This window comes from Phaenicophaeus curvirostris, chromosome 2 (assembly GCF_032191515.1).
Source record: "Phaenicophaeus curvirostris isolate KB17595 chromosome 2, BPBGC_Pcur_1.0, whole genome shotgun sequence".
Taxonomy (NCBI): Eukaryota; Metazoa; Chordata; class Aves; order Cuculiformes; family Cuculidae; genus Phaenicophaeus; species Phaenicophaeus curvirostris.
In genome coordinates this window covers 49,395,909-49,418,738 of record NC_091393.1, presented here as the reverse complement: position 1 = coordinate 49,418,738, position 22,830 = coordinate 49,395,909, and the positions used below count along the sequence as shown (strand labels likewise).

Here is a 22,830-nt window from a genome sequence, read left to right as displayed (position 1 = left end):
CCAACTGCATACTTGCTTTACTTTAGTGTTGCAGTTTCATGCTTTATCCTTGTCTTGCTGCTGAGCCCTGAAGAAGCCAGTCTGGAATGGTGGGCTTCCCAGTCTCGCTGAGCAGCTGATTCCCATTTTAGGACAAGAGTGAGCACTTGTGAGCTGGAGGAAATGGACCTAATAGAAATACATTTGGTCACTTTCAGTAAGATTTCTCTGAATTACAGATTCAACAGACTTCTCCATCACCAAATCTGATGCCCCTCTCTTAGGGTTGCCTTCATCCTGTAGAGACCGTCATCTTTGTTTCTGGGAACCTTTGCACAGCATCTGTTATTAAAATCTACCTATGTGGCTGAGCTTGGCTGCTTATTCAAGAATGACAGACCTTTCTTGTTACTCATTGAATAAGAAGGCCTTGCAGTAAATGATTAGGCTTTGCTGGTGGGTTCAAAACTTGACATTTCACATGGCACTAGCTTGTGGAAGATGTGTTGAGTACCAGTGTGGACCATCTCCAGGCTTGTCTTACGCTTTTCAATGCGTACTGGTAAAAATAAAGATCTAGGAATAGTAATATGAAACTGTATGTGGAAGGAAGAGAAAGGAATAGTGTGGAATGTAGCTGGACAGGCAGAGGCTGGCACTAGCCAAAGCATCTAGATTGAGCTGTTGAGCCTTTTTTTTTCAGCTGGGCTGCCACGAAACTACATCTGTTGAAATTCCTGACCCATTAAAATGAGAGCCTGAACAAAATAGTGCACTGGGTGTATCACAGCTGAAGTTCATGAACTTTCTTTGCAGTCAGCATTGGTTACAGTTCAGTTGTTACACAAGTGCATCATCGCTGTGGCTTTACAACATATTTTAAAGCTTTGATATAGAAGCACTCCCTGTGATAGTCAAGTTCTGCAGATGATACGGGGATTTGTACATTTAAGGGAAATGGGATTTGATCCAAGCTGAATGAATTTTTTTGAAGAATATAAAGCGGTATAGGGAAGCTGTCTGCCTCATATTTAGATCAAGGGGCAAAAATAGATGCTGCATTGGAACTAAATTGAGCTGCTTTTTAAAAAGTCATGTTTAGCATGAGATATTTGTCGAAAACAAGATTGCCTTTGTGCAGCTCTGCTTTTATACAGCCTGTTTCATCTGCATAAAGAGAGCTGTGCATTCTTATCCCCAGTTTACAAATGAGGGACTCATAAAGAGGCACAGAGTGAAAGGCAATAATTCCAGTTAGCTTTAGTAACCAAAGAGACCTTTGAACTAAGGTGTCTGTTTTAATTACAGTCCTAGCCATAACCATATTCAACAAGCTCTTTATCTTGGAAAGTTACCTTCCTGAAATTCTCTGATTAACTGCGTAGTCCAGAGTTACCCTGGTCTTTCCCATGTCTTAACTACAGCGCTGCAAGTAGGCAGAGAGGCAGCTGCACCCTTGAAGGGGTAGGTGTGCTCAGGGCATGTCTGGATACACACCAGTGTGACCCAGTCCCACACAAAACCTGACTGTGGCTGTTACATCTCAGGTCGTAACCTTTTTGCCTAGTGTTTAGAGCACACTGATAGAAAGCTGGCGATACAGCCTGTGCTTATCCCATCCTTAATGAATTTACATACGTATCTACATGAAAAATACTTTAACTTGCAGTACCTTAGTTTAAGCAACTGTTGCGTGAAAAGCACATAATCCTCAGAAGCAGAGCTGTTGAAATCTGCTGCTTGTAAGAGCGTTGCCTGCAGCATTGGACCCGTGTTGGGTGTTACTTGTGTGATGAGAGTGAGTTAAAGCATCTCAGTTTCTTCTTCCTTGGCCTTACCCAGAGGTGCCTAGCTATATACTCACATGCTGCAGGCAGAGTGTACACACCCGTGTGTCCTCTGAATTTGGGAGGCAAATATGTGAAATTTAGATTGTGACATAACTATCTGTAGATGTAAAGTTTTTGACTGGACCTAACCTGAAGTAATTTGCTTGAATGCAGCAGTGCTGGGCTGGGGGTCCAGGTCTTCTGACACCCACTCCTGTCTGTCACAAGCCTGCAAGGTCTTAATTGTCTCAGCACAGCTGGAAAAACAAATTCAAATCCAAAATATGCAAGAAAGAAGTTAAAATGATATGTAATTATTCATCAGCTTTGAAACAAAAGGCTCTCTAACCCCCAAAGCAGTGATATAGTACATATTGTTATTATTAAAGTGCGGTGTGACTGCTAAAGTAATGGGTTTTTTAAAAGTTTGCTTTTATGAGACAGATGTATATTGTACTACAGTCTGTCTGGATTTAGACGAAATTTTGAACGACAACATCTAAGATTGTATTTGTAGTTGTGCCTTAAGGAGGAATTTGTGAGTATTTACAGAAAAAGTGGTTGGCTACAGTGTTTGAAGATTCAAAAAAAAAAAAAAAGATTTTGACCTCAGGGAGTAGAACAGTTTTCCAGTGATATGTGCAGTGAATGGATAAAGGTGCTTTAATATGCTAGTCAGCAGATTTATTTCTGTAGCTGACAGTTTAGCTGACTCTTGCAGTTAATAGCCTCTCTCTACTACAGAAAAATAAAAGAAAGAAAAAGTCCCGCTCCACAGAATACAAGTTACAACATGAAAAGCTCTGCCAAGAAGTCACCCTGACTTTAGCTGAGAGAGTTTTTCAAGCATGCAGACGCAGCTGTCAGCTTGTCATTTGTCCCTTCTTACTGACTAAGAGACAACAAGAGGTGGTGCAAAGGCAAGCAAAGTGTCTGCTGATCTTTCCCCTTTCTACCTTTTACACCAGGGAGTTCTTTTTCCAGCAGTGTTGGGCAGATCTGCTGGGCAGACAGCGCCTCTGCTCCTCCGGAAAGCTGCCCCTTGTCAGGCTGGTATTTTGTCCTTGGTTTTTAATGATTGGTCTGAAGTTCCAGGTGCTGTGCTTGGATACGAGGCAATAGTTTCTGGACTGTTACCTTTCTGGCTTGCATTTCTTGATCCATACCATGGGATAACTAGTTATTCCAAGCAAGTCTTTACTGATGACTTTACTGGTGTGTTTACTGGTTACTAATAAATACTTAAAAACCCAGAAAAGTGATTTTTTTTAATATTAAACTCTTGAATACATGCTTGTCAGAGTGCCTCTGACCATGTACGTGTGTATGTAGACAGCTACAGGGCTTAAGGTCTGATCCTCCAGCGATCACATGAGCAGTGTTTACTTACATGAGTAATCTCATTAGGGATAATCAAGTGAGTTATGGCTTGCCTGTTCAGGCCAGGGGTGTGGAGGACTGATCCAGAGTAGTGGCAGAAAGCTGTGGCTTTGCTACTGCTGGGGCTACACCTTGGGGACACAACCCAGGCCCACATGGGGTCCAGCCCTGAAAATCAACAGCTGGAGCTTTTCTCCCTGCACCCAGGTCAGTACTGGGTGCCCTGACCTCACCAGGCGATAGAACAGTTCTATGAAGAAACCTGTGGAAAAGGACCCCTAGTCTTGCACAGTTCCTTTACAGATTAAAAAAAAAAATAAAAAAAAAAATATTATGGGGAACTGAAAATGCCACAAATCCATCTAATTCTGACTGATTTTGCTGCTGGCAGGGCAATCTTCCTTCATATAAAATTTCTAGGTACTGTGACTAGTTTTAGGTAGGAAGCTTAGCAGGTACAAAATGTTACCAAAGTCAGTTAAAGGAGAGGGTAGGAGCCAACACATCAAGTCTTCTCCCAGCAAGCCCAGCCTGCCTTCTGTTGTGGAGCAATGCAGTGTGTAGGTGTGACCAAGCAGACAAGCGTTAATCGTGGTTTTCCACAGTAATACCACGTCAGATGAATTATTGCAGTACCGGTGTGTTGTGCCTTCTGTTTGCTCCAGTGATTTGTGGCTCAAATTATCATGAAACAATGTGATTTGTTGGGAAAGCAATAAATAGAGTCTGCATGTGAGATTTGGTACTGTTACCAGCTCAGGGTCAAGTGCAAGTTCCTTGTATAAAATGGAGAGGGGATCTGAGCAGAAAGGCCTTGGAGGTATTTTCATACACTTGGCCTGACTGTCTGTAACAGAGGCTGGGCGATAAGGCTGGGCGATACGGAGAGGTAGAGTTATTCACAACAGCACTGAATTTCAATGCCTTTGGCTCAAAACTCCAGTGCAGAATCACAGTCAGCTCGGTTGAGCCCTCGCTGTCAGTGTGGTACCACTGGTACCCACGTGTTGCCCCACTTTATCCAGCATGAAGGAGAAGACCAGAGAAGGCTGATGTGCTTACCTGCTGTCATCCCCAGCACGCCCCTGTCTGATGCCAGGATTTAGCAAACCCTGTGGTAGTGCAGCCCTGAGAGGATGTAGGAGTGGTTGGGGATGTGGCAGTGGCTCAGATGTAAAGGTGTTGGAGTACAGCTTTAATGTATTTTCTTCTTCATGCATCTCTTGTACATCACATCTACACTGTTATAATAACTGTGGAAATGATGAGACGGGCTTAAATAGGTTTCTGACCACATTTCTGATGCAGTTCCTTCATGCTTAACTAAAAACACCCTGTGAACAGCAGAACTGAACCTCAAGCAAAAATTCCTTCTCTAGGAAGAGTTTAGCTTGTGCCACATAAGTGGGGATAAATTATATTTTGATATAATCTGACTAAAGTTATTTTTAAGCGACTTTAGTCGGTTTAGTAGGTTTTAGCAGGTTTTCAAATTTAGTGTATCACTAGTATAGAAGGAGAAGGACAAGAACTAATCTAGGGTTTTACCTCGCCGGAAAAGAACTTGCAGGGCAGCAGAAGATGATGAGCAGCACCGCTGCGCACTCAGCTCCAGAAGCAGTAGGGGATGAAAGGGAGGTAGTTCCTGTCTCCGTGCTGTGGCACCAGCCAGTGCAGCTTCTGATCACAGTTGCCAAGATATTGGCTCTTCCCTGGTCCTCCTGGATGAACGGTTAGTGTTTATTTAAACATAAACACTTAATTTGAGGCACAGTAATAATTATTGTGCGGTTCAGATCAGATAAACGCAAGATGATGACTCTGAGCTTGCTCTGCATGTACTCCAGAGTTGAACTGGCGGTGCATCCTCAGGAATAGGTTTGTGTCATACCTAATGTGGTCTCCTAGGGTTTGCCTTGGCAGTTCTTTTGCAGAAATACAGAAAGCCTGTGCATGGTTTTGTATATTGGATAATGTGGGTAATGGCAGCCCTGCTACTGGATCCAAGAGTGTCTGTCCCTGGCTGAGTGTGCAGTAACGTATTGTCACATTCCTAAAACTGAAGATTATTAATAGCTGGAACTGGCTGTATCCTTCTGTTATCTAATCAGCTTCCCGTGTCTGAAATAAGTTGCATAACTATAAGAACTTTTTCACTAACTCTGTGTATAGTGCTTTGTTCTGTTTGGGATTGTGGGAATAGGACAAGGTATTGTTCCTCTGGGAAAAAGGAAGCATGTCTAGAGTCTTTCCTAGAATAAGTTTTTCTACCTTCTTTCTGTATATATTTTATATAAATTAAAAAACATTTATGTGAAAAATACAAAGCTCATTGCTTACAGAAGACCATGTACACCTTTAATAATAGAGATGAGATTGGGAACGGGGAAGGGTTCATTCCCCAGCTAGAATAGGTTTTTAAACCAAAGTTGTCATTGTGGGCTGGCAGTGATACTAGCTGCAGTTCGGTGCAATCATTTGCCTTTTGTCGTACTTGTGGGCTGTTGCAGTGGGAAGTAAAAGATCCCTGCCTAAAATTTCTGCTAAGGTTTGTTGGCCTCAGGTGCCGTCCACAATGTGTTTCCTTCTGTGCTGTGAAATGTACTTTCATGGTATGTAAACAGAAAAGCTGTTCTCGGGGACAGGTCACCTTTTTGTTGGTGTGATTCACTTGCTGGTTTGTAGCAGTTCTCTTGGCTTCTTCAGCAACATTGCTGCCGTAACTTCTTGTGTTTCTTGGAGGAACGGAGTTTTTTTTTCTTGTGGAGAAACAGAGGTTGCAAGCTTGATGAATTGACAGGTTTTTATTGCCATTCCACTTGTTGAACTTGCAGTGGACTTGAGACCTTTGGTGTTGACTTCCTTAAGTTTTTTTAGTTCTTCTGCACTTCATGAATTGTGTTATCCGTCATCTTAATCTCCTCGATTAGAATAAATAAGGTCAAGCTGTTAATATCGGAGGGTACATCTGTCAAGCTCCTAAGAGCCCATTGCCCTTGGGGCCTGCTGTGATGCCTGATGTTGGAGAGTCATGGAAATGGCCAGCCAGGTCCCTGGTTCTTATCCCAGGAACAGGAGGAAAAATAACTGCATTCATATGCTCCTTAGGTTGTCTTCATGTTTGTTTGTGATTATCAACAACTGATCTGAGGGTAAAACTTGCAGTGCCTAAGGTGTTAACTTGTAGTGCATTAATGCACAGTACAAGTTCACACAAGTCTTTGGGTTGTCTTGTTCTGCCACAGCCTGTTTATCCCTGTTGATTTGTAGCGCAAACCGACAGACAGCCTGTCAGGGCACTCATGTTTGTGAGCATTATGCGCTGGATCTGGCTGGATCCACTGCCAGATTTGGAGGAATTTGTTTTGCTGCGGTTGCTTGCAGTCATTTTTCACACACACACACACCACCCCACATCCCCTTCCCCTGAACAGCAGCAGCTGTTAGCCAGATGTGTGCAGAATTGTGCTGCACATGTGTGAAACAGGTAAACGGGATTACCAACCCTCTGTTCCTGGATCTCCAAATGCACCACACCACCCTTGGTCCTTGAATTGACAGAGGAGTGGCAGGTTTGTGCCATACTGCCCTTTTGACCCCATACAAACACATGTGATAGGCCAGGATGTACATCTGGCTTCAATGGAGATGGCTAGTTGTCAGACTGTGAGCTGGCCTTCTTAATATGTGTATACGGGGTGGTCTGCACTGATTAAATCCTCACAGAGCTGCGAGTGCTCTAGGATGGTTACCCCACCAGCATGGAGCCCTCCAGACCTTGGTCTCAGAAGCAGCTGAGTTTGACAGAGGAAACGTATGCTGGAGTTGCAAGTTGTAACTCCACTTAATCATTTACCAGGCGAAAGCTTCTCTAAGACCTCAGTATAAACATTGCATGTTTCCCATTTTAAGGGGTGTTAAAATGATCAAGATAGAGAGACAGATGATGCAATCACAGAAAGTCTTTCTCCAGCACGTGATGATAAAAGTGCTTTGTGTCGCGCTGATGCCTGTGTATTGCGCAGAATTTTCATTTCCTTAGATAGAATTGTACAAAATACTTAATTTTCTTCTTGCTTTCCTCGTCTTTTAACAGATTCAGATACCTGTCTCTGGAAAAGTAAAGCTAACAGTTTGACTGTGCTGATGAGTTTGGTGGCTGCATCTTGAACATTTAATTTTTCCTTATGCTCTGGCGTCTGTTATTCTTTAGTACAATCACACTGAATATCAATTAGGAGGTGGGAAGATTGCTGTGGAAAACTTGGGGGAGGAGGAGGAGATCCTGGCTAGGGTTTTGGCCGTTTTGAGTGGGGATGTGTGTTTGCTCTGAATTCTTTACGAGCTTTGCAAGGTCTTTAGTATTAAACTGTACATGTTCTGCAGTGACATGAGATTTTTTAGATCCTTGTGAATTGCATTCCTCTCCAAAATCACAGTAAATGGTCTCTTCTGCAGGCAGGAAGACAAGACAAGTGGTCAGTGCCAAAGTTAATTAGCAGATGGTGCTTGAGTAGTGATCATCATCATCATTTCAAGTGTAAGGCACATAATGGATGTCTACCGGCCTGGCAAACGAGGCCCCCAGTGTTACTCACATGCTTCTGTCTCCCATCCTGGAAGATGCTGCCATCTGTCAAGACACGGAGCCAGGCCTCAGTTAGATAAATAAATAGCACAATTTCCACTTCTTTCCAAAGCTCTTGCCATCCCTGGGTTAATAAAAGCCATTTGTATTTACACGGTGTGTGGGTATATGTATAAAAAAAATGTGGAGAAGGGAAAAATATAGATACAAATATAAGAAGTGCACCTTTGGGTTCTGTTACTTGGGACAGACGATGCCAAGGTATGGTAAACAGTTACAGGGAAATACTGTGTACTTTTGTAAGTGCAGTGTACCCAAGCATAAACAATAATGGCTCTTGTCATTAAATAACCTCATCTTTCTCTGTCCTTCTGCAGAGTGTGACAAGCTGCGGCGGGATGGCTACCGGAGCTCACAGTATTACTCTCAGGGCCCCACCTTCTCCTCATCCTCCAGTGCAATCTGTGGAAGTTACCAGGATGATTATGAAGAAATTGAACAAAAGGTAATAGGGCTGGGTTGAAGTGCTGGAAAGGATACATGACTGGTGCAGTTTAATCACCTGCCATAGCATTGTTCAAATAATGTAAAATTTTTTAGAAGATTGTAAAGGTGCTTATTCGTTTGAATTACAGTGGTATTAGGTCATCTGACATCTATAGTCTCTTAAAAATCCAAATTCTGCTCATGCCTTTATATAAAGCTGCCACTGATAAAATAAAGGTATTGAAAAACAGGAGGAGTTTGGTAATGTTCTGGAGGGAAAACTCCAGCAAAGGTAGTTGTTTGGAATCTTGTTAAGTGTTTACATTGAAGTAGCAGGAAGAGCTATTAGCCAGCCATCACTGTACATGCTTGTGCACACTTTGAATTGCTAATACAGGCAGTTATGTAGTTTCCTTAGGTGGAGGTTTTGTCCTAATGCATCACAACCCTTTGCCTAAAGGCATCCAGAAGAATGGAAGATTGACCACTAAGTTGGGTTTGTCAGCTTTCCTTACTTCACAGTTTTCAGTTTATAGGCCCACATCTCAACTTGTGTATGCTTAGCTTAGAACCTAGAAATGAGTTAAACCAATAAAGAGAGAAAGAGAAGGGTCAGTTTAGCAGAGATCCTAAGAAAGTTTTCAAGACATGTTGTTATATGTACATCAATTTATAGACACTTCAGTTACAAAACCAGTAAATTACATTAGTGTACTAAACAAGAGAAGAAATTTACACCCACGTTGTTACCTTGCCCTATTGTGCCTGTGATCCCTGAAAGAGAAGCTAACTTTGATGCTGGGGGAAAGGGCATTACTGCAGGGATGGGCAGCAAAATGGGCTGAAGCCTGGCTGTCCAAACCTGAAATACTGGAGCTCCTGTGATTTTTAAGATAGCTAGCTCTAGAATACTTTGCCACAAGCTACCATTCTGAGAATGGGAGGGTATCCTTGATTGTAATCCTTGATCTCTGTAGCATGAACTGAGTAAGTCTGTCTCAATACAAAGTATGCACATCCTGAGAACTAACTTTAAAGGATACAGTGTTTTCTGTTCTATTCTCCATGGTTTTTAATCACATAATAAAAGGTGTCATGGATTATGTACAGTTTCTCATCCAGGTGGTGATTGCATTGTATCTGTTTATTGGCAGGAAATGTTAGAGCATCTTGTTCAGCTATGTGTGGTATGTGCTGGCAGTGAACAGAGAATGTAAAGCACTTTCATACCATGGGGTTCATTATAATGATAATTTGCTAAACTTTACTGAAATTAGTGGCATTACAATTTCCACTGGGGAAAGCAGTAATGCATTGTTTGTTTGTACATTGTATTAATGTGCTGCATATATATGCATACCTGTATATTATCATGTGTTCTTGGCCAATGCTGTGCAGCTTATAACCATTTGCACATGTAAAAATAATATAACATATAAAAAATATAAATACACTTTGTTAACTTGAAAGAAAGCATGTAAGTATGGGTGAGGCCTTTTAGAGTCTAAGAACTGTCATCCTTATCTTAGTTAAGGGTTTCTTTGAGTGTTAACATGTTACTAACAATTTCTGTACATTCTGAAAAAGATTAATGCAACTAATTATGCTTCATGGAGAATAGCACTTCCATTTTGAATATATTTAGCTGAAAGGATGATTCAGATCTGTGGAGAAAGATAGTTGCCAAATTGACAGTCTTAGATGTTACTGATTGTCTCAGAACTTTAACCATAACCCTGCCACTCTTATTTGCAGCTCAGAAAGGCATTACTTCCTTGTAGAAGGTAGCATGATTCTCCTTTCATATTGTACAACTCAGTGTTTAGTAGTGTCCTTTGACCAGTATCTTTTTTCAGTTGGCTTTTTCTGTAATGGCCTAAAATTTTACACTTTAAATGAATGCTAACCACAACAGACCTCTGAACTTGAATTATAATGTCACGGGTAAAGTGCTAAGTAATATTAATAAGCCTTATGCCTTTAGTGAGTCATATTTCAGCTGTCAGAACAGTTCATCAGTGGCAGTGTGGAACTGGTGTCACCAAAACCCCATGATTCAAGATGTAAACTCCTCATCAGTAGATGAAAACTTTGTAGCTTTCTGTACCTCCAGTATTTAATAGGTGAAATTTTAGAACGACAGAGTAGGGGGGTTAGATGAATAGCTATTTGTTGCTGAGAAATTTGCTTCCAAGTTTAACATATTTGGCAACTTGCAGAAAGACTGTGTTTTGCTGCATGGTGATTTCACAAAGGAAACCATCTTTCCTTATTCGTTTTAGTCTGCGTGGGTAGATATTCTGCTAGTTTGTCTTCACTGGAAACATAATATGAAACCATGGCTAGATGATGCATGAGAAGACCTCGATCCACAAACATTCTTATGTTTAGTGGAGGTGGGTGTTTGACACCAGAGGGTAATATTCATACTACAAAGCACGTGTTTGGTTCAGTGTGAGTCTTAAAAAAAGTCTAAAATAAACAGAATGTGCTGTTTCAAAGGGAAACCACTAGGGACAGGCAGGTAAGTTATCTCAACTCAAACCCAAGCAAACAAAATTAGAAATCACAGAAACATGATGTCTCTGAATGATAAAAAATTAAGTTCTTGGAACTGCCCTTTTATTCTTACATTGATTCTTTTAAGTTGTATTAGTGGGGCACAGACCAGGCTCCACTGCTTTGTATTTCTGCTGATCCTAATTGAGTTTGTTGGAGATTAAAATGGTTTATCTGGATTTTACATCTCAGCACTGTCACCACTGTCCTCCTTTCTTATCTCTTACATACTGCTATTGGTGATGTGACTTGGGAGCTATTCCTGTCCTTCAATATTGCACTGTTATCTGGGTGTTAAAGGTGTATTGAGATGTTGCTTTCAAACTCTGGTTCCCCTTATGTTCTGAAATGTATACATAATGTATATTAAATGTATTTGTCTTTTGTGAGTTTTTTTCTCATTCTTTTTTCTTTCCCTTTTTATCACTCATTCTCTTTGTTTCTTTTTGTCTTGCTCAACAGTCTAGTCTGTTAGACTGCATCTCTCAGTCTTGCATTAGCGCCTGCTGTAACTTGGTTCCATGGAGCAACAAGGTACCTTGCCCACGAGTGGGACCATCCAGCTGCCAAGTCTGCAGCTTGATGTTACTTGTAGAATTTAGGATATATGCAGTCTTATTCTGCTCTTAGCCTTCAGTTGTTATCTGCTTTGTTTTCCGTTAAAAAATAAATAAATTAAAAAGTCAACTGCTCAATGGAAGAATGCTATGCCAGGTTTGTTTCCTTTTTTTTTTTTCTCATTACTCCTTCTTGTCTGCAGTCCAGTATCCTAAACTGTTTACTTGTTTCACTGAAATTTTCTAATTCCTTTTTGTCTATTAACATTTGCTTCCTCTGAAACCCCTCTCCAATGAACATTGTATCATATTTAATTGGCTGCTTTGTTGGGTTTTAATGAGCCAAGGAAAACCTTTACTAATTTGGAGTCACGTGTTTTTCTTAAATGATGAATGTGAGCTACAGAGAGTACTTGCTCCCAGGCATGCAATATATAATGTCTTTATTCCATCTATGAAAATATTTGTATGCCAAAAACTCATGGTATTTTTCCCCAGGTCCTGTGATTTGGCTTATGAACTTTGCTTTGATACAATCTGTTAAGCTTTGGGTGCAAAAACTTTTATTTTGCTTATTCACAGGGGGAAAAGGTATATTTTTACCACTGCACTCAGCCAAACTGTTAATGGTCTCTTCAATATCTGGAAGAGACCATTTAAACAAATGTATTAACTGTATTGGCTTGAGGGACTTGAAGAGGTCTAATTCAAAATTTTGCATGGTGTTAAGAGGGGCTAAAGCAGTTGGGCACTCCAGTTTGGGGTGGGAATGCCTGGGAGCCCTGAGGCATGGGCTCTGGCAGAACTGTAGATAATTCTAGGTGATGGTGCCCTCAGCTGGCCTCCCTGCCCTTCAACTGCGATTGCAGGGTGTGCACTTGTAATCAGCATTTGTTTTATACTGCTTCACTTTTTTTTTTTGAAAATACTGCTCAATTTTACTGGGTTGAAACAGCAATACAAAGCATAAAATGCCAAAGCATATGCAAGTGAATACCGAAATTCATTGAATAGAGAAAAGAGGGTAAACCTTCACTCGCCACATACTCACACTGTGCAGTTGCTGCAAGAATTGTGGATGCTGAAAGTTTAGATGGGTTCAGAAAGCTGTTGGATGAGGTCCTGGGGGAGGACACTCCATCCAGTGCTGAAGGAAAGCATCCACTATATGCATTCTCTGATTTAATTTCACCTGTATATCATTGATTGGCAGTTACCATAAGGCAGATACTAAGGAGGCATTTGGAGCTCTGATTTCATGCAGTACAGCTGCTCTTGTGTTTGTAGTCCCATTGCGACAGAGTAAGAAGAAAGGAATGGTTTTGCAGTGCTGATTAAGTTGATAACTTTCTTGACAGTCAGTAATTTCTTTCAAGAACAACGAAGAAGCCCTTCCTTTCTGAGACAGTGAAGGCTATGGAGTTAAGGATTTAGTGGAATAGCAACTTATTGGAATAGCAACATTGGCTACTGCAGCTGAAAATCTGCCTTTAAGGAGTAATAAAAGGGAATATCCTGTGAAATTTAGGGGCACTAGACTGGGAACCTTGGCCTGGAGGGCACCAAATAGAACAAGACATAACTAGTTCAACTTAAGCAGGCAGATAAGGTGACACTGGCAATTGACCAAGAAAGAGGAAATCAAAGGTTTGGAGATTGGGGGATTTTTCCCTGTTACTGTTTGTCCTTGCATTGGGTAAAAGGGCACTTGAAGCCGTCAAACCTAGCAAAAGGCTGGAGGAGAAACAGAACATTGGTGAATAGTAACAGACAGCTGAATTTATATGACTCCTGTCTGCAATACTGATTTTTATTTTTTTTTCTCAATTTTGCTTTTGTGAGAAATTATAATTTTAAAAGTGATTGCAGTGACAGTGAGGTACAAGAAATTACTTAAAGTTTGAAGTTCTTTTGCTGAAAGGTAAAATTTATGTGGATTGGATTTTTCTCTTGGAGGTCTCATCTTTTTTCAAACAGTATAGTATAAACCCCTGGAATATAAAAGGATTAAGAATAACCAGGATATGTAGGCAGAACATGCTGCAAGATATACAGCATATACTCACTTGTCATCTGGGACCTCTCAAATACCATGAATGTGCTGAGATAGTGAAACCCTTTTGTTGTATCTCAGCAGTTGAGTAGGCTGGGGGACAATATGTCAACAAGGCAAGGCTGTGGCTTACTGAGCTGTATAGCTTGTCTGCAGGGTATTTATAGGCCATTTCTCTCCTGGATTCTCATTTCAACTCCCATTTCAAAGTTCATGCTTTTTCCACTCTAATGCATGTTCGTGGAAACACTGCAAGGTCCTAGACTGTTGCTTTTACATCCCATATCACTTTTCCTTCTTCTCTGGTCCGTTTAAAAGGTTTAATTCAAAATTTTCCTGAGGAGATGAGTCTAGCATCCTGTTGCACAGAATTTTTGCCATTTAAGTCCAGCTATAAAGTTGTTATGCATCTGAGGTGCTTTAAAAATGGAACAAGTGCTTTCTGTTCTATTATAAACAAAGTGTTTATGATCAGTTTTGCTAATCTGAAACATAATCTCAAAGTAGTGCCTAGTCCAGTTCTATTCTATTCTGTTGGGCCCCTCATTACAAGAAGAATGTTGAGGCTCTGGAGCATGTCCAGAGGAGAGCAATGAAGCTGGTGAAGCAGCTGGAGAAGGGGCTGAAGTCTTATGAGGAGTGTCTCAGGGAACTGGGGTTGTTTAGCCTAGAGAAGAGAAGGCTGAGGGGAAACTTTATTGCTCTCCACAACTACCTGAAAGGAGGTTGTGGAGGGAAGGGAGCTGGCCTCTTCTCCCAAGTGACAGGGGACAGGACAAGGGGGAATGGCTTCAACCTGCTCCAAGGGAGGTACAGGCTTGACATCAGAAAAAATTTTTTCACAGAAAGGGTCATCATTTTCACAGAAAGGGTCATCGGGCACTGGAAGAGGCTGCCCAGGGAGGTGGTTGAGTCACCTTCCCTGGAAGTATTTAAAAGACGGGTAGATGGGGTAGATGAGGTGCTCAGGGACGTGGCATAGTGGCAGATAGGAATGGTTGGACTCAATGATCCAAGAGGTCTTTTCCAATCTGGTGATTCTCTCATTTCTGATGTAACAGACCTTACTTGAGAAGACTTTCCTATTATGCAGCAGCAATTCACTCCATCTTCCAGCAAGCTTCTGTGTTGTAAATCTGGGAATGTTTGCTAAAAATATGTAAATCCCTATTTTCATCATGATTAGAGGTAAATAATTTCTATGTGAGGAAAGCTGAAAGCTGAGCTACTGGTTTCCTCTATGTGCAATAAAGCTGTATATGGCTTTGTCATGCCTGTTAGAAGTATCTTCTCATCAAAAAACCCCTACACCACTATCAATGTGAATGCTTTGAAAGACTGTAGATGGAGACAGTCCTGCTTCTGAAGAAACCATAATAAGTGTACCTTCAGATGAAATATGAACATTTTTTCCTATACCCCAAACCACCCACAGCTCTTTTACTGAATTATTTGGAGGAGTACACACCACTGTCCTATGGCAGAAAATCATTCTCACTGATTCAATGCTTTGACCTCAACTGCACAATTGGGTTTTCAGTTGTGGTTCATTTGTTACATGCTCACTGGGCTGATTCGTTCTGTCTGTCTTCCTCCATCTGTCCCCAATTTTCTCAGCTTTTAATTCTTCAAAATTTTGGTTGTTGCTGCGTGGGCTTTTTATATATTTAGGATTCCTTTGTAGTAGATGCTTCAGTTCTTCAGTTTTTCTGTCTGTTTAATACTGTAACAGAAAGTGATCTGCATGGTTTAGGCAATTTCCTTGAAAATGAAGGGTGGCTTTGTAACCACTATCTCTGCCTCTTGGCATATTGGGTAGCCCCTGGTGAATGCTGTTTGACAGCTGAGACCCAGCACTGCAGTCTAGTCTGAATGTGACATACTAATGCTGACAGTATCAACCAAGCACAGTAGCCGAAGGTCACTGGAGCTCATCCTCACCCCACACAAACTGCAAAACCAGACTCAAAGCGTCTGCCTCGGTACCCTGATTGAGGTAGGAGAAAAGCTTTTTGTAGAACGGAGAAAGCAGTATTTCAACTTCTGATGACTCCTTTCAGTTCACTCATACGTATGCGCTGTGACGTTGGGCTAGCAGCCCCATAACATGTTCCTTACAAACTCCTTCTCTTAGCTGTATTTAAACCTAACTGGGGGGAAGCGTGGCCTGGAGGCAGCTTTACCTGCTGCAATGGCGTTTCACTCCCAAATTGCTTCAGTTAATGAAAGTTTTTATAAAATCTGAGTGATTTGAGGTGGTATAGTGCTTGTGTTTGCTGTAGGTGCATAGACATATGTGTGTCTACACTGTACGTGTGTATAAACTGTGGATGTAGACATCCTCGTAAAAAGTGTTTCTGTTATATTTTCATAGAAAAGGTTTTAGAACCTTTTAAAACCACTGTGGGCCTGAAAAATATTGGTGTCCTCCAAGAAGCCTGTATTGAAAGAGTTGCTGGGGCTTTCATAGGGCTGAGCGCTTTCCTACAGAGCAGCATCCATCCCATCTTAGCCTCAGTAGTAAAGAAATGCAAGACTGACAAAAATGGATTATTTCCTTGAAGAAGAGCTCCCACATTTCAAAGCGGGGTTCCAAACCGCAAATTGATATTAGTAATAATTTCATTGCCTGAAATATTTTCTTTTATTATTACCTGAAGAGATTTTACTTTTCTGTTCTTTTACCTTTTCCTGGGAGTTGCTTTTATTTTTATTTTTTATTGAATAAGATGTTGGGCACTGCCCTAAAGGATGTAGCGTGGAAGCATAATAGGATAAGTACATAGTTATTTATTTATAAACAGTGGGAGTGCCTCATGGCAACAGGAAGAAAGTTAAAACCAGAAATGATAAACAATGGTTGTGGCACAGTGTCTGGGCATGTCTTTTGTATAGCACTCTGCTTCAAGAGAAAAACGATTGCTTAGACTGAAACCCCATAATAATAATAATTAAAAAAATAATCTGTTATAAATAGCTATGATATTTCTTTCCACGCCCACGTACAGCAGTGAGGGAGGGGGTAACTACTGGGAGAGGCAGTGCTCCAGTACTGGATGCTCTGTTTTGGGTATTATGCTGCTCTCCAAAGGGAGAGAGGAATGAAGAAAACCAGGGAGGACTGACCGATGGGGATGGTAGAGAGGGGAGTCCACTGTGCCAAGCAGCCCAAGCAAACATCCCTGCGGCAGAGGAGTCAGGAGGCTGCAGAAAGATGCTGCAGCCTCTACATGACTCCTCCTCCCTTGTTTTCTGCTTTATTTTTGTTTTGCTTGTGGGCAAGAGGAGGTGAAGGTTGGCTTTCCTCCAGGTCTTCCCTCTGGGATTCCCTGGGATACCTTGCTGGCAGGAGTGAGGAGGAGAGAAGGCTGCCTGGAGCTTTGTGACCGCCTGCTAGAAGCCCCAGTGGTGTCTTCTGTGTGCCCTAAACCTACCTGTCCTGGGGATTTGCTATGGACTAGTACTGTGCTGTCAGTAAAAGGCTACATTATGGCTTGCTCTGCCTTACTGGCACGCAGCTGAGGACCTTGTAATGAAAGCAGATTTGCTCCCTGAAAGCACATGCCTTTTTTTTGGCTTATTACTTTGATGGAAGGAAGCACAAGCTGTTGCAACCTCTTTTTCTGGTGCAGAAAGTTTTTTGTTTCATTGGGGTGTTCTTGTTGTTTTTTTGGAGAAGGAGGGGTTGTTTCTTGTTAGTTTTTTTTTAAGCGAAACACCCAGCAGGGAGGTGAAATCTGCCTCTTTTATGAGGAATGACTTTAAAAACAACCATTCTATGAGTACTAATATCGTTAACTTTTACGTCCTTGAAAAATGGGCAAAATTAACCTCTTTAATCTGGTGTGAGTTTCCTCAAGGCCAAAGCGAAGTTATTCTTGCTACCTCACTGATCCGTGGCTGATGATTTTGTAGAGCGCGCTGACTGGTTCTTTTACACAGCTCTCCCAAAATCTGTCTCTTCATAACAGGCTTCTTGCTGAGACCTTATGCATCCTTACAAGCCAGTGCAGCTGGAGCAAAGCAGTGCTCAAGTTTTACCTTCCTAATAGGGCACTAGGGGAGGGCTTTGTCACTGACAAGGTCAGTGTGTAACGTGATTAGTTACTGTGCTTTGCTCTGTTCCAGACTGTTCAATTCTCTCTCATTGGTATATAGTCCTTCAACTGATCAGATGCCTTAGATAAATACAAACTGGGTGTTTTGTCGTAGGGTGCGATGGTTGGTTGATTGGTTTTTTTTAAATCACTCTGTGTAGATCAAAGTGTAATGTTGGTAAGGGTGTATTTTGCTCTACAAGCAATCATAATGACTGCAGTGGCAGTGCCTTAATTGTACCACAGTCCTACCTTTTTTTTTTTCCTAGTAAACTTACATTGTTACATGATTTTCTGTTTGTAGTGTCCCGTCTCTTCCTCAGAAGAAGAAAAGCTTATTACCATCAAAAAGCCTAGAACTCCAGTTTCAAGTGAGTTATCAGACATCAACACCCAGACCAACTGGACTAAGTCACTCCCACTGCCAACACCAGAAGAGAAAATGCGACAACAAGCACAGGCAGTCCAAACGGATGTGGTTCCTATTAATGTGACTGGTAGGCTTTTAATTTCAGTAATTACATTACAATGATGAGGGAAGGAAGGGATAAAAGGGGATACATACAGTTGAATAGCATTTTGACAGACATAAATTTGATGCATGAATTTTAAATTACTTATTGCACCTTCCTGTGAAAACAGTGTTTTGTGTTTAATAATCTGGCTCAGAACTTAATGAGAAAACCTCAAAATTCCTTAAAATGATCATTAATGATGATAATTACACAATGTGGGCTTGAAACAGCAATAGATGTTCATGAAATAGAAGAACAGCATTGAGAAATCACAGTGTTTTGCTGTGGACTGCACTTAAGTTATGTAATGGAAAATCATGCTTTATGCAATGCTAATGATATTTCAGAATTTTCTTCTAGGAGTTTTATGTAAGGAAGTTTATCGGAGACTTCTGTATTCCAAAGACTAAATGTTACAAAATTGAACAAAAAAATCCTCTAGGCTATTATTTTTATCAGCTGCAAGAGGTTTTAAGTGTCAGAGAGAGTAGGGTAAGAACGGCAAAAGTTAATGGGGCTACCTCTTCAAGCCCCATTTGTGTCTTGGTAAGACACTCCACTTCCGTGGCCACAGCCCACATTTTGTTGTTATGAACTGTGTATTAAGTCTTCATGTTAAAAATGATCTTTGGTTTTACAGTTGCAAAGCTCCCACTCTGTGGAAGTTAAATTATGTTAAAGCCTAATGCTAAGTAGATACTACATTGTGTGTAAATAGAATTTCTATGAAAGATTGAATTATCACTTCAGTTAAATAATCCGTCTTTTTTTCTGCACAGTATCAAGATTGTCTGTTATTAGTTAATTCAAATAACTGTTTGCCTGCCAAAACCAGGATGACATTTAGTATCTGATTTATTTCAAAGGCCATATGACGTGTTCTTACTCTGCTCTCACTCTTATAATCAATAGATTACAGTATTTGATTTTGTTTTGAAAGTAAATCAAGTGTTCTCTTTCCCTGCATGACTAGCAATAATTTTTTCACATGTATTTTTAAGAACTAGTATTTTATATAGTATTAATAGTATTTAAATAGTATAGGCACAGTAGTTCTGGGACAAACATCAGAGAGCTTCAACAAATCAACAAGAAATGTTCCCTTAAATAAAGAGCATATATTTGAAATAAATAGTGTAAGGACAACTGAATATTATGAACACCTCACCCTGGGAAAATTAATAGAAGGAAAATAATTGCAATGCCTAACTCTTACTTGGCAAAGTTGGCATCATCTAGGGAATATAGGTTACAGGGACAGAAGGCCAGGTTATAGGAACAATAGATAACCTGACATAATTGATAAGCTTGAGCAAGGCTTAGGTATTGTGACAACAGGGAAGGGTATACTAACAGAAAGAGTAGTCTGTTCACTGTAATGACTCCTTATACTGAAAATACATGGGTGAAGTAAACAGCTGGAAGAAAAGTGGGGTAAAAGAGATCTATCAACCATTACAGATTTAATCATTGTGAATGTTACTGTGTTTGTATAAATTACACGTGTGACTCCAAGCAGCTTAATTTGAGTGGTATAGCAAACCTAGTGTGCCCTGAATTGTTTGGTTTACACTCAGTGGTCCTCAACTTCCCTGATAAAGATAGTGCATGTGCATACTGCACCTCACCTTTCAGGAGAGCACTGTTGATCATTCATTCCATTTTAAAAGTGGTAATCAGAACGGATAGAAAGGGAGAGCAGTAAAGGAAGACTGCTGTTGCAGTATATGGATTAGTCTCTGGGATACACCGTTTCCTTTCCCTTGGAATAATTATATTGCTACTGTACAACAAGGCAAGCAACAGTAACAGGCTGTGATCCCCATGCAACAGATAAAAAAAGCTGCTGTCCTTGTTCCTTTTTAAAAAGTCACAATCTGCTCCCCTCCTCTGTCCTCCCACACACTGAGTAATTTTATTTTGTGAAGTTCCCAATGTTACTGCATAAGGCAGGGAAAAAAAGACCAAGGATTTGGTGCTGTTTGTTCAGTGTGCCATAAACCAAACCATCACTGTTTTGTTTTGGTTTTTTTACTTTGCTTGCTCTTTTTCTCACTCTCCCAGAAGAGAGGTCAAAAAATTTCCCTTTTGTTACTCCTGGCATGAAATAAAAGGTCAACCTCCGAAGAGACGGCAATCGACAGCATTTTCAGCAGTGCATTAGTAATGATTCTGTTACAATGGCCTCTCACGCGGCTGTGCAACAAATGCTCCGCAAGTTCAGCTCTTGGGGCTCTTTGGTGAACAGATTGCAACTAATACAGTAGCTGTAAAAATCTGTTGGATAGCTTGAAGGTGCCAGGGCGTTGCATTAGGCTGACAAGCTGCTGACTAGGCATCCAGATTTGGGAGCAGTTTCAGTCTTTTGGAGTCCCTGGGCTGAGCTTATTCTGTCCTGGAAGGAGCTGGGCTGAATTTTCCTTGGTGGCCAGTCTTTGCTTTTACATATTCTGGGGATCAAAAGATGTATAATGATGTCTGCTTTCGTGGGTTTTCCACAACTAACTTTCTTTCCAGATGGAGGAGTATGGTGGTGGTAGAAGTGATCAGCACCAGGCTGGATCCAGTAAAACATTTAAGCATTTGCTTGAGTCCAGCTTGACTGACAAGAGTGAGATTTAAGCACGTACTTTATTATTTTCAGTGAATCCAAGGAAACTGAGCAAACTGCACCAGGGAAAACTGAAGTACCCTATAGGGAATGACTAGATAATTTGTTGCAAAACTGTAACAGAAGGAGAAAAGTATCCCTAAATCTACAAAATATATTTATTGTTAACATTGATATTTTCTTAAAAAGAACAATGAAAAAAGGAAAAAAACCCTGAAATGTTCCAATTTTGTTTGTTGGAATTTAACAAAGCTGCTACTTTGAAATGCTACAAATTTGCACAGTGGCTTTGAAAAAGCGTTTTTATATCAAAAGCCATTGAAGATGGATTGGTTGAGTTAGCTCTTGGGTAGCTCTGGGGAAAAAGTTACTCTGGGTCAGCTGACACAGTAACATTTCCCCATGGTCATCTTGTTTGTGCTGTCTAAGGCTTCACGTAAGAAGACTCTCTCCATGTTTGCACCCCCTACTTATGATTGACACTGTATTCCAAAGCATTCAAAGCTCTGTTTTGATTTCCTTGCAGCTCACCATTGCGGACATAGTTGTTGGCCTTTGAATGGGTAAAAATATGTTTAGAAGTGAAAAATTTTCTCCTTCAAATTATTTAGCTTCGTTATAACGTGGCTAGAATTATTATCCTGCATAGCAGGGCTACCTAATGGTCCTCACCCTGAGGGTCCTAACACCCTAAAAGTAGTAATGCCCCAGATGGTGGATAGTCATTTTATCTGAATATTTCAGGGCTTCTACTAAGCCAGGGAATCCATAGCTCTAAATTCATACTTTACATGGATTTCCTTCTCCCTTAATCTGCCCTGACTTCAATCAATCCAACACTTGGATGAAACTGGCACTTGGTAGCTGCAAGGATTCCACTTAGTGCCAATGTGGCTCATGAGAGCACAAGGCTCCAGTCAAACAGAGTCAGAGTCTTTATATTTACAATATGATGAATGAAACTGCTACATTTTTTCCCTTGCATTTTCATAAGTCCATGTGCTACACTTCAGTATATGACTATATCTTTAACTTTTATAGCAGTAATGAGATTCTCTATGCTGTTTGCATGACACACATCATACTGATGTGCAGTCAGCCAGGGATAATGTTTATGACATGTTAGTTACTGTGCATTAATCACTTTTTAGAGGCAAATAATTTGGTCATCAATTTTAAAAAAAAGTATATGAGACAAAAGCCATATACGCATATGTCAAGTTTTTTCTGCATTCAAGTTGTAAATGGGTCACCTAGAGGACAGTGATTTAAAATGCTTTAACTTCTAAAGATGTAAATTACATGTGAGTTATGGGGGGGTAGTCAGTAAAATTTTTAGAAGTGACAGAGAATTAACTCGGCTGCAAATTTTTTGGGCAAGTTTTATCTTGCTACTAGTAAAAAAGCCAAATTATAAGCCTCTAAACAAAAGTGAGTTCATAAGGAGAAGCTGCTTAATGATAGTGGTGCTTCTGGGTCCCATTAAGGTACAGCACATGGTCGTCATAAGGCTTTGTCTGGCAGTGTGCACTTATACACACATTTTTTCAGCTCTTGGTCATTGCATGTTTTTATAATAATTTATAAAGTTTCAATTTTAAGCAGCTTCCACTCTGACCAAAATGTTTATGAGACCGCAAGATCAGTTTGATCTCTGCGTGCTCCATAGTACTTATTTGTATTCATGTTAAAAGATGACCACCAGAAATGTGGTACACTTGACAGGTTCAGAGCAAGTTGGAATGAAAAAAAGTGTCTTGTGTGATTTAATGATGGAGCTGTGCAAAGACATTGCAATAGCTGTTGCCAGCAGCAATGTCTGTTCCTCTATAAACCATTGTGATTTTTCATTTTCATGAACAGACTTGCTTTTTCTTTAGCTCATTACTTTAAAATAGAATAACAAAACCACACACAAAAAAAGCAAAAAGGGCCAATTTAAAGCAAGGATTCTGTTCACTTGTAGAATTGATCTGCTCTCATCGGATCTGAACTGGGCTCAGGAAGTCAAAATTTCTTTTAGAAGCTGCAGTACTGCATAATGGTTATGTGTGTATGAAGCCTTACAGTGATGATGTGCCGTATCTTCCTTCAGTGTAAACCTTCGTTGTAGGACAAAGCTAACATCATTTATTAATGCCTTTTTTTCCATTTCTACAACAAAACTAGTGGAAGA

The 22,830-nt window shown here is 40.6% G+C and overlaps 1 protein-coding gene across 15 annotated transcripts in view; it reads left to right on the top strand.

Moving 5' to 3' along the window:
* NHSL1 (NHS like 1) overlaps positions 1-22,830 on the top strand; it is a 179,715-nt gene that overhangs the window by 137,280 nt on the left and 19,605 nt on the right. For 11 of the 15 annotated variants that reach the window (XM_069851993.1, XM_069851992.1, XM_069851986.1 and 8 more), the window contains exons 3-5: positions 8,154-8,281; positions 11,284-11,355; positions 17,833-18,025. In XM_069851993.1, coding sequence (XP_069708094.1) covers positions 8,154-8,281; positions 11,284-11,355; positions 17,833-18,025 — 393 coding nt within the window. The remainder of the gene's footprint in view (positions 1-8,153; positions 8,282-11,283; positions 11,356-17,832; positions 18,026-22,830) is intronic. The other 4 variants (XM_069851989.1, XM_069851987.1, XM_069851996.1 and 1 more) reach the window with 1 other exon arrangement.